This window comes from Haliaeetus leucocephalus, unplaced genomic scaffold, assembly GCF_000737465.1.
Source record: "Haliaeetus leucocephalus isolate CR32 unplaced genomic scaffold, Haliaeetus_leucocephalus-4.0 Scaffold616, whole genome shotgun sequence".
Lineage (NCBI taxonomy): Eukaryota > Metazoa > Chordata > Aves > Accipitriformes > Accipitridae > Haliaeetus > Haliaeetus leucocephalus.
Genome location: NW_010973052.1, coordinates 626,735 through 644,854, shown reverse-complemented (window position 1 = coordinate 644,854; position 18,120 = coordinate 626,735). Strand labels below are relative to the sequence as shown.

The 18,120-nt window shown below is 35.5% G+C and overlaps 1 protein-coding gene across 1 annotated transcript in view; it reads right to left on the bottom strand.

Annotated features, from left to right (window-relative positions):
* PGR (progesterone receptor) overlaps positions 1–18,120 on the bottom strand; it is a gene marked incomplete at its 5' end in the record, with an annotated part of 36,779 nt that overhangs the window by 18,249 nt on the left and 410 nt on the right. The window contains 2 exon segments of the mRNA XM_010578258.1: positions 2,644–2,760; positions 16,949–17,095. Coding sequence (XP_010576560.1) covers positions 2,644–2,760; positions 16,949–17,095 — 264 coding nt within the window.

The following is an 18,120-nucleotide window of genomic DNA, read 5'->3' as shown; positions in this document are numbered from 1 at the left end:
CAGCTGGGGATATCAGGGCAGACATCTGATGAGATGCTATGCCCCTCCAAGAACTAGAGGAACTAGATTGGAACAGTCTCCTCAAAGAATGGAAGATGGCTTTGATTAGGTATGTTTAAAAAAAGGCGAAACAACACAACAAACTGGCTAGATAAAACAACCTCACACTAAATACAAAGAAACTATTCACACTTGCTTAGTAATAGCTGAGAAAAAAAGTTGATCCAAGGAGAAAGAGGAAGTTTTTACGCTCCTCATACATGATAATAAAGAACTAAGAGTCAGATCACCTTTATCCTCAGGTTTGGGTTTCAAGTATGAGGACATAACGTCCTCATATGAGGACACACTAATGAGGACATACCATCTCATCAATATTGCTAGCAAAAGTGTCCAACTTTTTCCATTTTAGGTACCTACACCCAGAGCAAAATGTATATATAAAAAACCACTGGGAAAACTAGCATCCAGAAACACATGCAAAATATAGAACGAAGTCAAACCTTCTGGCTACTTTTCTTACGTAGAGTTACTATGCAGAACAATGCTGGAGCAAAAGGACTAGATGATGCTAGTGAGTCACACACTCTTCTGCGTGTTGAAACAGTGTTGCCTGTGATGTTAAAATACTTGGGGCTTAGTTATTGATATTATCCAGGCTATCATACACGAAAATTCAGGTTAGATCATCATCAAACTCTTGGCTGTGCAAAACTCACAGCCAGGAATGAATTTTTACCTGTTTTAATTTACAGCAGTTAGAATCATAGAGTGGTTTGGGTTGGAAGGAACCTTTAAAGATTATCTAGTCGAACCACTGCCATGGGCATGGACCTCTTTTATAGATCAAGTTGCTCAAACCTTACAAGACAAGCAGACAAGTTGCCCCAAACCTTAGAAGACAGGCATTATATTTGCCACCTCCTCCTTTCCTGAGTCTCCATTCTTACCACATATTTTCCACAGCCCACTCTGGACCCTTGCCTCCTTGGCTTTCTCCTCTTCCAAACCTGGGCAAACAATGCTTCAGGTTCAGCCTTTGTAGTAATACTGTTTCTCTACTGCACTGCTCGCAGCTCTAAAGCACCACTTCTCTCTGAGAAGGGTCCAAAGGACATGTTCTTTTCCTTTTGTCCCTCCTCCCCGAGTCCAGTGCCACCATCATGCTTGTCAGCTCCATTTTTTTTTACTGAGAGGTGGCACTGACTGACCGAGGCGTGGGAAGGAGGGAGAGACACTAACATCAATTAGATTGATGGCTCTCGTTACTCTGTCTCCAGTGCTGTGGGGTGAGAGGGATGCAATCTGGAGAAGACACCTCGAAGGACCAGCAGCACTGAAGGTCTGAGGAGGTTCAGGGGTACAACACAGAACAGAGTCCATTCCGCAGTACCGCCTCTCCTTCCTCTCATCCCACTGGCCCTTCCCTGGAGCTGCAGTAGTCGCTTACAGAAGATGAAGTACCAAGAGCTAGCAACAGCTGCTCGCTGTTTGGGAACTACTGATTCACATCACCAGTAAAAGTATAAAATGTAAGAATGACACAATGGCCATGTGTGCAGATTACTCCACCTCCATACGGCAGTACAGGAGCTAAAAGCATACAGCTGTGCCATCAAAGTATCAGTCTGAAAACTACATACACGTTTTAACTTATGAATGAACACAGATTAGCAAGATAATGAAATTACGCACAGTATATAATGCCACTTCTTCCTTCAGGGATAAAAAACAATACATAAAATGCAGAGAGAGGAAGATAAATGTTTGATGCACTAAAATAAATTATATTAGAAAGAAATCAGGTTTTTGTTCTTCTTCCTTTTTTTAATTCCCCTTGAGAACATATTCTATCATCTTTATATAGCCATTTTCTTACAGTCTTAGCCATGTATTTTCAAGCTTTATGCTGATCCAAAACTTTATATAGCTAAAGTTCTCATGAAAAATATGAAAAAAATACAGGAAAAATATGCATCGTTCCTGCATGTTAGCACAGCAAAACTTGCCACGGGACCACCTGATCCTACACCATTTTCTCCCTGTAGGTTTTCAAAGGCATAGTGCTCAGTTTTTATTAATGTTACATAAAGAAAGCAAATCTGTTACAGCAAGACTAACAGAAAGATGGGAGTTCCCAGCATCTAGTATGCAAAGTCTGTAGTGTTGGTGTAACCACTGCCTGGCCCTCTTCGTTGGAACAGGATATAATTTTGTTCACATCTACTCAAAGCAATGATGGAGAGCACAACAGAAAAGAGAAGGGGATAGTACTGATTCTTGAATTTAGTGTCGATCTCAATTTACTTCTTTGTTTTTTACCTAAACCAAATCTTCTGATCAAAAATTATTAATAAATACACACCAAAGACATAATTCCTGCCCCCTTGCAAGAAAATGAGTATAAGGGTACACAGTAGGAGAGAGAGATTCCTACAGAAAGGTATTTTTGTTTCGGGATTTCCAGATTCATTAAATAAAAATTATAAGGAATTTTAAAACATCAGGTAATTCTTCCAAAAATAACATTTTAATGTGGTTCTTTCCTTTACAGTATCAAAGTACTGTTGTTTAAACTTGACAGATTGAAGGCAGTGTTCTTAACTGCCTATTTTTCTGAACGAGATTTGAAAAGCAGCTTACCTCCCAGGACCATACCGGCTTGACAGCACTTCCTCAAGCGACATGCTGGACAGTTCTTCCTACGAATTTTATCGACTATGCAGTCATTTCTTCCAGCACATAAATAGTTGTGCTGCCCTGTAGGCAAGAGAAAAACAGAATTAATACTATGTTTTCTAACATGACAAAATCATTTGTGTATAAATGTTCCAAAAATAACAGAGGATTAAAAAAAAATATACTTGAACCATTAAAGGACTCCTTCATTTTATGCTAACTTTCAAATAATCATGTGTTACTATTTAAATATAACAATTTATTTGGCCTGTTGAAGAGTCAAACTCCCCATCTACAAAATTCCAAAATAATTAGCAGACAGTATGAACTGCTTATATTATTGTACTATCAATATTTCTTAAGTAAATCAAGCATGAGAACAGACCGACTTGTTTCTTTCAAACTTATTTTTAAGTTATTGTTCCTGATTTTAAAGACCTTAAGTAAATTTTGCTTGGATTGATGTGGACTTTCCAACAGAAAACTGAATGAAGAAGTTGGAGCAGTGCAAAAAAGAGCCCTTTAAGCAGAGTAAATTATCTCTGATGGAGAAGCAGTTTTGTACTAGACCTGCTGAAACACCAGCTGAACAGATGCAGCCAAGACAGCCAAAAAGGACAAATAAAAGGCGGCTGTAACTTTTTGGCTTAGGTGAGCTCTTAGTTTACTGTTTAATTCTGAAGGACACAGTAAGGAAGAGCCTGTCATTACTGTATTAAAATGGAATCTGCTTCCAGCAGAGAAAAAAATCAAATTCAGCTGATACCCTGCCATTCTTTTGAACACAAACTTCAATGATACTTCCAAATTTCACTTGAAGAGAATGAAGAAAAGCATACTTCTATGCTTTAGTATAATATTGATAATTTCTGTGATTGATTTTAATTTTGCATAAGAAAACAAAGCTAAGTAAGTACATAAGTAAGAAAAAATCAAAGCTGATTTTCACATGTCCTTTCAAATGAACTCCAGGTTTACCCTATAAGGTTTTACTTTAAAATCCTGCCTGTTTGTGCACACCATCCTCTATTAATTTCTGTATTTTCAGTTTCTTACCAGTACCTAGCATGACAGCATGAAAACAAAAAAAAAGTATTTATTTTGAGAGCAACAAAATGGATCAAAAAAGTATGGACAAACTACAGAAGTACCAATATCATGGACACTTCCTTCATGAAATATTGTAGATGTGGACCTCCAAATATAACAGACATCAATACCAAACCTTTAAATTTTCACTAATTTTTAGATCAGTATTACTCTGAGTTAGCCATCTGATGTCACCAGTAGCAAACAAATCTGAGATGATTCTTCTACTCAGATGCTGTTATTCAGCGTTCTTTATAACACTCTTCTGTCCTTTCTCTGCACATGGTGAAATGAGCAACTGTTCACCAATAACTTTTCTCCACAGAAAAAGACAAACTGAAAATGATCCTCAGATGAAAATGCAGGAGAAAGAAGAACATTCTATTCTAAAAAAAGGAAAGAGCTAGTGCTAAACCATGTGAAACAATGTATTTGTTTCTGTGCTAACATGTTTTTAGATCATTAATTTACTTCTTACCCACACTTTTAAGAACAACTTTTTGGTTTTAGTGAAAGAAACCTAATTGCCTGAAATTCATTTTTATAACAATTTCTTTTTTTTTCTAGAAACCAATGGGTGAATAAAAACAGTTGCCTCACACATTGCCTGGCATTTAAAAAGTATTTAGTAATGCAGTAAACCAGAAGAAATTCTCATTTACTTTCTCCCATCAATTCTAATCCTGGATTCCTTCTTACAGGAAACACTACCAAAAGTAACCAAATGAATAAAAATTTGTCTTGCTTTTGGCAGCAGATCAGGAAGCAAAACACTGATTTTGAACACATCTTCCTTGGGATTATTTGCAATTTTTCTTTGTCTTGCTTTGCCTTTACTAGCTACAAAGGCATTCAGTCTTTTGATAAGCAACAAGAGTTTTAAAACTCTGTTTAACTAAAATCAATGAAGCATCAGATTATCTCTACTCTGGAGCATTCTGATGCTTTAATGTAATTCACAAAGGAACGCTTAAGCATAGGTTAAGTTTTGTTTGTTGGTATCTTGGTTTGGGGGGTTTTCTTTGGTGTCCTCAAAGGTATTTCTTCTGGACCTCTTTTGTAGGGAATCCTTTGAGTCTACACAACATGGTCGGAGTCCATATAACCCATGTCCATTGCAAGACCAAAAAATGGACTATGTATTTCCAGTATGGCTGTAAATGCTCACAAGCAGCTCACAATGCTATAGGCATTCAAGTTGTACTTTTCCCCCTATAATGACATAGAAAAATGTTGATCTACAAAAGGGAATGCCGTATCGTGAAATATTACTCTTCAGGCACTCAGGGAACACTATTTATACATTCTAGAATTATGTCAGTATTTAGAATTCCTCTTGATGTCAGTATGTGATTTGCATACTCAACACCCAAGTGCGTGCTCTAACTGCTGAAAGAGGCTAAGGAGTTTGGGTAGAAGCAGCAATGGCAACACTGTTCCTGCTGGAACAGGAAATTACCTGGAAAAACAAAAGTTAATAGCTTGATTTATACTGATACACATTTAAATAGCCTGTATTGTTTATATAACAGTGTTTAAATATTATGCACCTAAGATTAAGCATCACAAATCAAATTGTAAAATTTTAAATTTACAGTTACACATTTAAGTTTAGCTACAGCTCTTAAAAAATCTCTGCATCACTTAGGGGTCATCGGTAGATTCTACTTTCACTTCAGTTGAAAATGCATGAATTACTTCATCATTACGTAACAACTCACAAACTCCTTATTATAAATCCAAGATTGAACAACTTTTTTCACTTTTTCAAAACAAATTGTAAATGAATCACAATTATGAAAACTACTCTTCAGTGTTCATATGTTCTAGAGTTTAAGATTAGACAGGATTAAATATTTGCTCTGTCCAGTACACACCATGGAAGAAATTAAGTCTGTTATTGGAATTTAGGCACAGTAAGAATTTGCTTTGATCTTCAAAAAGTGAATATTATTTCATTCTTATTTATTTCATAAATTGTATTTAAAAATCTAATAATGACCAATGATGTAATCCTTATTATGTCTTCACCTAGTCTATTGCTTCCATAAAGCCTCCATGATAATAGCATATAAAAAAAGAAGCAAAAAAAAGCCAAAACCCTGCCAACCCAACTCTCCCATGACATTATGGTGATAAAAGCTCAGGCACTTCTTGATTTTTACTGTCAACCACTTCCTTGTTTTCAAGACTACAAAAAAAGCCACGGTCATACCCTGAGCTTGAATTACACTTTCACGTGAGTTTTCCACTCTGCTCGCCTCTATCCAATCTCTGCACAACACCTCCCATCACAAAGTGTATTCCATTCATTCTGATTCAGCTGCAACTTATTTGGAAAACACATAAGGATCAATTACATAGTATTTTTCACAGTCTTATCTGTCAGGCATTTTTTTATTATCTCAGTCATCTCATTGGATCTCATATCTATAGATAAACCTGAGTAAATGTTTTCATATGAAACCACTTCTACCATTGTGCAGAGCTGGGTTCTGAGAAACTGCTACTTGTTTGACACTAATATTTAAGTGGCAGCAACCATCTGAAGGACAGATCATGTAAGAAATCGGAAACATGCCAGATATTTGGTTAATTTTAAAATTATGAGACAATATTTTGTTAGATGAAGCTGTTTGGAATGTTTTTGTGGGATGCCAAAACATTTATTTGAAAATACATTTTCTGTATCTCAGTTTTTAGGATCACCTATATTTTAACTGATTGGCTTCAATATGTGAGCATTGCAGTTATATTAAACACATGTACTACCGAAGTATCCAAAGTCTCCCATCAAGATAAAATTCCTGTTCAATTGGTAGCCTGTCATTCAGTATCTTTTATACAACTACCATCACTATAACCAGGCAAAAAAACCCAGAAAAAACAGGATAGTAGTCTAATCACTAGAGCACAGGTCAGAAAGTAAAGATTGGTATTTGTGTTTCTTAAAAAAATATTAATCTGGCAACTGCCACTTTCTCAGAGGTCTCCACTTAACATTACGTTTCCTACACGTTTACTTTTCACCTCTTTTTGAAAGTGCATGTTGTAGCTCTGTCAACAGATCAAGATATCAGCTTGTGACCTAGATTTGATTGAGAATATGGGCAAAATACAGAGACAATTTCATCTGTTACTCATATGTTCCAGATTCTTGTAGGATAGCACTTTTCTTAACCTCCATCAAAGTCCATTTGTGTTAGCAAAGGCAGAAGTCCTAATGCAAACCGGCAAATACAATTTTAAGTACTGTAATGACTACTGCTATACTGGCAGGTTTATATGAGAAAGTGGTCAAAATGCCAACGCACACACAAACACAATCACATGTTTTGCTATGAGTAAAGCTGCACAGATCATACTCCAGCACTGAGACATTTTAATCCAAATACTGCTGGAAGTAGCACATACAGTGTCTTTAAAAACTGCACTATTAACTTAGCTCACTTGACATGCTGTAAGTCACTTAAAATCACTCCAGTAAACTAATGAGTTGTAGAGACTTTGCAGATGTGCAAAGTATGGAAAACATAAGGCTTTATCTGTACCCAGGGTATCAGATGCAAACAATCAGTTATTTGGGTAAGTGCATCTGTGCTGAACTGCTGCCACCCTGCACAGAAGCAAAGCACTTATTTGCAAACTCTGAGTTCCTCCTGTCTGCAAATAAAAGTACTTTTTCAAATCTTTTTTCCTCTCCCATATGTGATTCTGCCTCCCTGTATCACTCTTAACTGGCAATGCTTTCATATAATATCATCCTATCCCCACCATTGGGGACTGTTCTTTGCAAAACATATCGCAGTGTTTTATTTAGTCTAGTTTCAGATTTCTGTCTAAAAACTGCAGATACCTATTGCATCTCTTTGTAAATTATTTTATTGCCAAATATCTCCCAATGTCGACTTTTTGCTTCCTGAGAGCTAGCCTCCAGGTTTTGCTCAATAATTTACTATGAATATGCTTTACCTCTTACAATATTTCTCAAAAGTACCAAGTAAATCAATACGTTTAAAAAACAGAGCAATTACTCTTTTAACATAACTAAATTTGGAATCCCTTGTCAGGGATTCTTGTGGAAGCTGATAATAAACATGGTTTCAAAATAAGCAACATGGAAAACATGTTCACCTGTATACCTATACTAAACATAAAGGTGTAGATGTAGCTTTTAAGTAAAACTTTGACTTCTGGAAGCTAAGACAATATACCGGGGTAAGGATTACTCTGTACTTGCTCTGACAGTCAGGTTTTCCATAACTAGGCAAACAGTCTAGCCTAGCTCATCATCAGTAATGGGAAACACAGCTAACTTGACCTTTGCTCTGATCTAAATCTAACACTCATCTATTTACACTGTTTCAATGTGCAAAACAGCAAATGTGGGTTGAGTTTACTTCTCACTATGTGGGTTACATGAGCTTCAGTCTTGGAGAACCAGGAATCTATACTACACAGTTTGTAATACTGAAAATACACTTTGTGTCCCTGTATGCCATTACAGGTGATTACAGTCTCCAAGATTCCACACATCTCAAATAATGTTTTTTAATCATGTAATACCAATTTCATTTCTCTGCTAACATTTTCTCTAAAAATAAGAGTCCCTGAAGTGAGACTTAAGACTTTAAGAACTTAACAAAAAACACATCCCCCACTGACCTTACCATGCATAATCTTTTGTTAAAAAGTGCGGTAGTTAGTGGGGGACTCGCTTTCAATTTCCCTCTTTGCCCATTGAAATAAAATTCTTATTTCTCAACTCTTAAGCAGGTGTCCTGACCACTACTCTGTAGTCTATACTGGTATAAAGACCTGCTACTGATGCAAATCTGCTTCACAGCAAAGAATTTAGGATTCAATGGACCAAAGAGGGCAAAGAGTGGACAGCAGAATGACTTGTGAATATGTTCCATCCTGGAATTTTCTTCTAGCTGAAATAATGTGGAATTCCTTTCTTCACAATAATATAGTTCGAACTGAAAATAATAAAGAACAATTGCATCCCAAGTCACCCAACAGCTTGGCGGTCAGGGCTGCAAGGAGAGAAAGGTGTGTTTGACTCCCTTCAGGCATTGGAGATAACGAACATAGCTCTCATATCCCCTGTGACTGCCTTACATACTCAGTGATGGGGTTTGTGATTATAAGAGGTGCTAGTAATTCCTTCATCTTCGTGAAGCTAGTCTTTCATTTCTTTGCCCTAATTGCATGTGAAGAAAAAGAGGGTTGAGTAAAAATGTTTTGTTCAGAAAGAATGTAAAACCATAAAATGTTCATTCCTAAGTCAAACCTAGTATTTTTTTAGAGTGTATTTTGCTTTGGTGAACAGATTTACAAGTAATTTTTGAGGTAATTCTACTTAGAACAAACTTTCAGTATTCTTCCACTCCATTGTCTGCTGGTTTTAAGCATGTAATCTTACAGTCCTCTGTCAGTTTTTTCTTTTGCTAAATGGATCAAACAAAATTGGTTTCTCTAGAAGGGAAGCACCATTTTCAAACCACCATATATCTTGCACTGCTTTCCTTCACTTCAACAAACCACTTCCAACATTTGCAACATCCTTGACTGACTCTTTCCTTCTCTTGTATCCTAATCTCAAAATCTTCCTGCCTTTTGCTGTGAATCCTGCAACACCATTGTCTTTTTCCTTCCAAAATCACTTCTCCAGCCAGCAACCTGAGCACATTGTTTTTATGATATCTACAAAACAGAACAATTAAACGTAGCTATCCTGTATTCATTCATTCCTGAACAGAGCTACAATCCTGTTTTTTAATCTTTTTAATTTCCCTGTCTGTTCCACCATTTCCAACAAGAAAAAAACACAGAAAAGCAAAATGAAGCAAAATTAAGTCCTATTTCACAGAAACTATCTTAACTGCAAAATGAGGATTACTGTTTCATATTGATTTTCAGTGGGTTTGCCTAGATTGTTTACCACTGCAACATCTTGAAAGACATAAAGTCTTTGAGTCTAAATAAGGGAACGGACAACAGTAAAAAATTTTTCACAGGTAATACCTTTCAGAATGAGATGCTGGCTTCTACAAGTCAGTATTTCCAATTCTTTTTATGGCACTGTGTCACAATTGCTCCTTGGTCACCGTTTTTAAGTAATTAACTACATCAGTGGTATAAATATGTAAAATGATGGAATTGTCAGCTTTTTTGTCAGTAAGGGGTCTATTTCCTATAAATATAGAACATGGGATTTGAACAGAAAACCTACTTTAAAAACACTCCAACTACTTTAGAGGTACACATCATTAAAGTACCATTTGTTCTTCTTCTGATCCCTGAGTGTTATATTCTTCTACCAACATAAGAAGGATTATATTTGTATTTCAGTCATCTCATCATTGCAATTTCAGTGAAAGTATCACAGCACTTTGCCATAGTAAGTTTTTTTTTTCTATTATTCCTTGACTTGTCCTACAACTGAACCAGTGGAATAGGATCACTCGCTCTAAGAGTAATAAAGGTAGAAAAAAACCCCCAACATTAGTAGCAGAAAAAGACAATGTGCAAAAAACCAGATATCGCTGCCTGTTGATCTAAACAGCCAATGGACAATAAACCGCTGAAAAACAGTAAAGAGGGGATTCATTTGATTAATGAGATTCTGAAGTGTGGACATCCATCAAAACAAGTAGCATACACTCCGTTCTTGGGCATGAGAGAAAAACAGGCACTTTAGGATGTAATTTATCTTGAGTAGATGTCTAAATTTTGGTTCTTTAATAGCCTATTGCTCTCCAAAGGACATTTAAAGTGTTCAGCCCAAATACAGATGTCCACGTTGTAAATGCCTACAGCTTGGTGAAACAAATCTCCCATAAAATATTGTCTTTGAGGATAAGGGAAGATGGTATCATAACAATAGGACAAGAATAGGGTAATATTCTCCTGGATCTCAATGTCTGCATGTAACTCTTTCTTGTTTTAACTGCAGAAGATTCCAGGTTGTTGAAATGTGCTCAGATGTTAACTGATACTAAGCAACAGCCACTTGTGGAAATGCAGGAGTTGTGACTGGGTATCACCAGGAAACCTCTGAAGTCCAGCCATGTATTGCTACACATAACAGCAGATTGTAACATAGCATTTGTTAAGTCTTTCCACTCAGTAGTTTCTAAAGAACCACCTCTTACTAGTACATCATCAGTACTGTGGAACAGATATACAGCTTATGGAGATGGACACTGTCAAACCTAAATCTATTTTTAGCAGATAACAGTTTGACTATAAATACTTACATTTTATATACTTACATAATTTATAATCATTTTAATATTTAAAATATTATTTTATATATAAAATAATACAGTAATAATATATAATACTTTGTATAGATAATACTTTATAATACTTAAAAATAAGTAATATGAAGTATTTAATATATTTATTTTATATACTACAGAAATGTATTGGCTACCTATGTGATATGGGTGGGATTCATATCACCAAATGCAGTGTACATCCTCACCTGACACTCCTTTATACTCAGTGCTGAGAAACAGTTACTCTTAGAGTACTGTTATTTTCATCCCAAGTAGATATTTTTAAAAAGTCAGTGAATTACTTCCTAAAATTTCCTGTTTCTCTCCCCTCACTGTAAAGTGAACTTAAGACAAGCAGCTCAGGTTACTCACATCATGCACATGTGAAGTTAGAACAGAGGACTATCAGCAACACTGACCAGTCAGTTGCTGGTGCTCTTTAAAGCATGCAGGTTTACACTACATGAAATAGCTTTTATTTCAGCTGAAAAGATGTTTAACGGAATATTCGATTCTGTTTCTAAAATTCTACATAAAGTTAAGTAATTTTAGTAATTCACATTTCTGCAGCTCACTATGTTCTAAGCCATGTCTATCAGGAAACCAGTAGTAAGTCGCAATGAGAGTAGCAGGAAGCCCAGCATTAGCACAATAGCCAAAGTACTAGAATGAATGCAATCTTAGCTCACTCAGTCGTTGTGCCTCACACGAATCAATTCATCAAATTAATGTTTGTCAAATGGCTGAACAATAAATACTTTTGAAGTCAGAAGTATGATGAAAATAAATAATTATGTATCAGTACAGATTTTCTTCTTTCTCTTTTCATGATGCAAATTCTTTGTTTTCACAAAAGTGACATTTGCTACTTGAATTTTAGGACCCTCAGTGAAGTAACTTTGTATATTTGAATTCGGAAATACACCTGGCTTACTGTACATTAACACATTTTGGTCATGTGCAAAATAAAAGAGCTTTAATAATACTACATCTGTTATATTAAGTTATTTTAATCTCCCAACTTGCCATATGCATGCTTCGTATGTTTGTATGTTTTCTACTTCATGAAACTTTCATCACTATCAGGTTTACAGTACCAAATTCTGATCCCAAGATCCATCCTGGAAAGTTGGATTAAAAATTAGAAATCCCTGCGAAGTCAGGAGAAAAAGGAACTTCTTACATCCACCTCATCAATTTCACAGCCAAAAGGGTCACTATAGTATTGCATTTCACTCCGTTTTCAAGAGGATTTTCTATTAGTGGTTGGTATTTTCAAAAATATTTGGCATGCTGTGCCATTTTACATTCTTAAGCTGTGGAAAAGCACAACTGTTTAGACCAACAATTTTCCTTATGCATAGTATTTCACTACTTACATAGTGAATCGCACTGTCATCACAAAACTGCCTATACGTAACACAAGTCAGATAAACCTTATGACAAAGTTTGGTTGAAGTCATGGTCAGCCTTCTTACTGTGTAGATGTAGCTCATCTTTAATTCCTCCACAGTACCTCTCCATACACGGACAGTGAAAACTCTTGTGGAAACCCTATTTTCTGTCAGGTAGAGTTTGCCAAATTCAGGTCTCAGAGAGAAGAAAAGTTCACCCTTCGTCAGTTAAATGTTATCTACTACGTATGGCTGAGCTTGTTCCCTGATGCTATTATCTGCACAGAGCTGTTACCCTGAGCTTGAAGCACATATTAGAACTACACAAATCTTCTATATGATCAATCATTCGATCAATTTTGTCATAGGGTCCCAGTTATTTAAACAAATCAAGAGTTAGTTTCTGACCCATCTGCTGTAGTATCATGTATTTATGTTGGCCTCAAACTCTTCAGGTTTGGGCAACTACTTTTCATTAGATGTCAACAATATAAACGAAGTGTATATATAAATATAGAACAAAAATAAGAAGTGGGGCTTTATATAGGAAACACAGCACTTGGAATTTTTTTCAGGATTTAGTAATTTTAATTTTTCATTAGTAAAACTACTCCAAAGGAGGCACTTTCAACAAAAAGGCAAGAATGCAGGCCACTGGGAAACCATGTGTTAGCAACAGTGTAACTCCAGAACCCCAAAACTCCACACCCTGGGTTCCTGTTCAGGACAGAAATTTACCATGGTGTTACACAAGCATTTTGATCATGGTTGCCCTGCATAGTTTTACATGAAGGTACATCACTAATGACCATTTGACAATTTAGTGCTAAAAAAGTACGAGTTCATTTCTTAATCTTCATTCTCCTAAAGCCTCATTAGAAATATTATACCTTATTTCTGTTACCATGAATGAGGTATATCAGTAGCACTTAAATAATGCCTGATCATCAACAGCAAATTACTTTGCAAATTTAGTAATTCTACATATTTGAAAGCATTTCAAATATTATTTCTGAATTTTTTTCTGATTGCTAACTCCAAACTGCTTGTCACTCTCAGCTCACTGAAAGGAACGACATTACCCCATCAGCAAACTGAATCCGATTTTGTCTCTTCAAATTTCTTAACTGAATATAAATAAGAGTAATTTTTGTTATTTTCATTATACCCAAATGAGATCTTTAAAGCATTTTTTAAAAGCCTTGTAATTTGTTTGTACATTAAATGAATCAACTGACTAGCAAATCAGTTCTTTGTAAGGGAGCAACAGAAAATGTACAACCTCTAAATGCAACTAAATGTTTCCTAAAACAAAACAGTATCTTTCTCCCTTTTCTCCTCCCCACTTCCAGCACTAACTTCTTTTGTACCTGCTATACTACAGTTTCCCCAAAAAAGGACTTGCATTTTTGTTTAACCTACTTCAAGACTCTGCTTAGAGTAAAATATGCTTATTGAATTAACACTATCCCTATCCTTTTCTTTGCATATATAGCCATGTATGGGGAGCCAAGAACCCAAAAGACAGAAAACATTTACCAAATCATATATACTCAAGAATTCATTGCCAACAAACATTCTAAATAATTTAATGCTAAATCTACACTTTCATCTTAGTGATCCTCACACAGTTCTGACCCCCTATCAAACTGTATCTGTATCTACCAGTTATACTCAATCATAGTACAGAAACATTTCTAGGTTTGCCTATACAGTTTTAAATGATTCTTCGCTCTGAGTATTTTAAATAAGCCCTGGGGTTTATTCAAAAAGATTAGAGATGGAAAATGGAGTTTTCTGGATAAGGTAACAGTCCATTTTATCCCAAAGGAAGCATTTAACTAACACAGTATTTTCCACACACTAAGGGAGAGTAAAATAAATGGTGTATGAATAGGACAATTTCTGTGAAAGAAATTACAGAGGCTATTAGATTTGAAACAGCCAACATATATGAGATTACAGAAATAATTAAAATAGAAAATTGACCTTTTCCAACAAATTTAATACCACTATATTATGTACCATATCATCTAAGCACTTGAAAACCTCATAACATACTAAAAAGATCTCAAAATATAGAAAATCCACGAACTTGCAAAAGCCATTTATTTCCAATCATGTTTTAAGTTCTCACAGTGACCAATACTTTATGGAAAGTATATGAAAAGTAGAGTTTTGATTGTGAATTTCCACTTACAAAATTTAACATATTATTTGCATGAATTATTATTAAAAAACCCCCCCATGTCTGTAGCAGTACTAAAAATTCAAAAAGGTAAATAATGCAGTCCCACTCAAAGTAAATGATGGCCAGGGTGACATTTTACATAAGAAAAATGTCTCACATTTATACAATTGCCACTGTGAATTTTTCTATCTCTATTTTCTATTGCATTTCCAATAAAAATATTCTCCTGCTTCTTACAGAAGAGTAATTTGTCACCTTTATTTCTGATAAGAAATAAACAAAAAAGTACTTTAAGTCTAAATGAAATCAAGTATCTATCCATACATGGGATTATTTCAATCCTAGTAATTATATCCTGTGCTTCCACTAAAATAAGAAGTCCCTCTCTTTAAGGAACTCTCTGTAGACTTGCATTTTCTACACAAAACCAGGTAACTGTATTTGTTCATCTTGCTCATGCTTGTCATTCCTTCCCATAAGATGCAATAACCTGTATTTTTTCTTATTATATTCAGGTTTCTGAGACAGTTGTCCATTCTTTGAATATTCTTACTAAAAAACCCAGACACACTTCCTCACCATACTCTCAGTTTTTGGAATAATTTAAAAATTGAAAGTATGACGTTGCTATGTAAAACATAAACCTTTTGTTTCTGTAACTGTATTGACCTCTCACCTCTCTGTATGTCTATATTCTTGATCTGGTAAGATTCTTCAAATACAGAGATTGATGAAATAATCAGTCAAAACAACTTTAAGATGTTCCTACTACCAATTTATATGGCTTCTTAATATTTATCACAAAAATATTTATGCTGAACAGTAATAAGATATGGTTTTAAGCAGGTTCACCTACTGTACAAACACAACTGGACACTAGTTCAGGAAAAGTGATGAAATTAAAAAATGATAGAATCAAATTCGAATAAAACACTAAAATATTACTGTTTAGGTGAAAAACAAATAATAAAACTTATTTTAAAATACGGCACTCATAAATTACACTACACTCATCCTTAAAACTTCAGCTCCCTGACTTTTTTTTTTAAAGTATATGGCTGATTTTCCAAAAGAAACACAGCCAAAAATGTGAAGCCAAACCAGGAGGCCCGTTAGCACAGCCAGTGAAACTTAAATGCATTCCTGTAAGTGACTTAAGAGCCAAGAGTTTTCTTTGCAGCCTAACACGTATGTTTCTAATGGCTTTCTCGTGAATCCCATTAAATGTATTAGAGAAAACACGGCACTAGCTCAAAAGCTCATCTAGCCCACCTTGTCACTGTTATCATTTTGCATGTATCTAGTACGATAAAGGAAGAACACGAGCATATGCTTGAAGTAGAAAGTAATGGGATACTGAAACAAAAATTCTAACTACATTACTTTGCTAAGCTTTTAATTTTCCAATATTCCCCTTTTCATTTGAAGAAATAAACTCTATAAAGTTGAATAAACTATGTATCACAACAAGAAAATACATGATGCAATTTTTTTATTTTAAGGAATCCTATACATTGTAACAATGGTTTTGTTAAGTATATGGAGCAGAAATTTGAATATCCTAGTTCTGACAGGATCAGATAAAAATCAGAAAAGGAGACAAAGCATAAAATGTAGAAGGATTTGTTTCACTGCTTCATCAGTTGAACCATATAAAGCAATCTGCTCTTGTATTCATATTTAAAATCTCAGTGGACAAGGCATATAATATAATCCAAAAAGAAAAAAATAAACATAGTTATTGCTACTGATTTATTAAACCTGCAGCTTGACTTTGTAATTTAATGGCTATTTGGAACAAAAGTCAAACCCATTTATTAGTATTATGACTTGAAATAGTTCAGTGAAACTTGAAATACTTCCATAATTCTCAGGAAGCCGAATTCTGCATCTTGCAAGCAAGAAAAATTCCACAACTTCAAAAAGAGAATGAAGCCAAAATAAATTCATATCAGCCTATCATTAGTTCATACCCACAAAATTTTCCTTTGAATAGCATTTACACTTTTTAAAACAAATTGTGTAATACACAAGGTTTTTATGAAACTCTGCCTACTCGGAAACACTAACTGATAAACAGTAAATAATAAATAGCAAATAATTAAAGTAAAACAAATAACACTAGCAAAATCAATTAAGAAATAATTTAGTCAGTATTCACCGTAATATTTAAACAGTTGCCAAAACAAAAAACGTGACTACAGTGATGATATTTTAAAAGATCAGCAATAAATAAACAGTATGTCCTTAGCAGTGCCTAGAAAGATATATTTCAGATAATTAGGAACAATGGCATCATATAGTACCTTCCATTGCCCTTTTAAAGAAGACTTTACAACTCCCACAGGTAAGTACTCCATAGTGGCAACCAGAAGCCTCATCACCGCAGATGAGACAAATCTTCTGGGGTAGCGATTCAAAACTGTACTGAGAACTTTGGCTGGTTTCTGTATCTGGCCTTCAAAAGAAAAAAAGAATTAAGAGAAATTAAACATCTATTTTTTGCAACAGTTAACTACTTAGCTGTATTAATCAGTTTTCTATTAAAAGCTTCCTTTTTAAATTTGCAATCAAGCTACAGAAGGACAAGAAAAAAAACAAAGTATGACTGCCTTTCTGCTTAAGCATTTGTCTCTACTAGGGTAAAAGGCACATCTGTAACATCTGGCTAGTCATTAAACAAGCAAGTAGTGGGCAAAAAGCACAGGTGCATTTTAATCCATTTTAGCTAAAAAAGGTACAATCTAGAAACACTTTGTTAAAACGTTCATCCTCCTCGATCAACAGCTCTTTTGAGTGAAGTCATACTGACTAATACCCTTTTTTTTCCCTGTACATAGAATGGTACAGAGACAGAATCAGATAGAAGTCAGCTGGATTTCAAAAGCCTCTTTCACATGGGAAATAACTAAGTTTCATGGCAGCTAGAAAAGTCTTCAATATTTGTCGCTTCCCATTCAGCTGCAGCAGTCACATCAACAGCTAACTATGGTGGGCACGCTGAAGAAAGTGAGAAGTACTTCCGAATTTCTCTCCAAGAAAATAAACAGACTAACCTACTTAATCATTATGTTTACAAAACCAGAGGATTTCCGCTGAAACTGTAGCACTGCATATACTGATTTTTGCATCTATTTCTAGGTAACGCACGGCGTCTTGGCATGATAGTAAGCTATTTCATTCCAACACATCAACATGCAAGTGTTTCAGTTTTCTTTTTCCGTGTGAAATTAACTTTTTTCCCCAAGTCGGGAATACTACTTCGGAGAACATTTGGGTACTCGTGCATATCGACCGGCTGTCAGTCGGGACAGTCTGGAGAACGCTCCGCTCCCCCCCTCTGGAGCCGGTCCCTTGCTCCCACATCAGCCGGCCCCGAACCACCGCGGCGATACGAACGCACCGTCCGCCGCAGCCTTGTCCTGCCGAAAAGATGGGGAGCGGCGCCAGCCGCCAGGCGAACGTTGTGCCGGTCTCA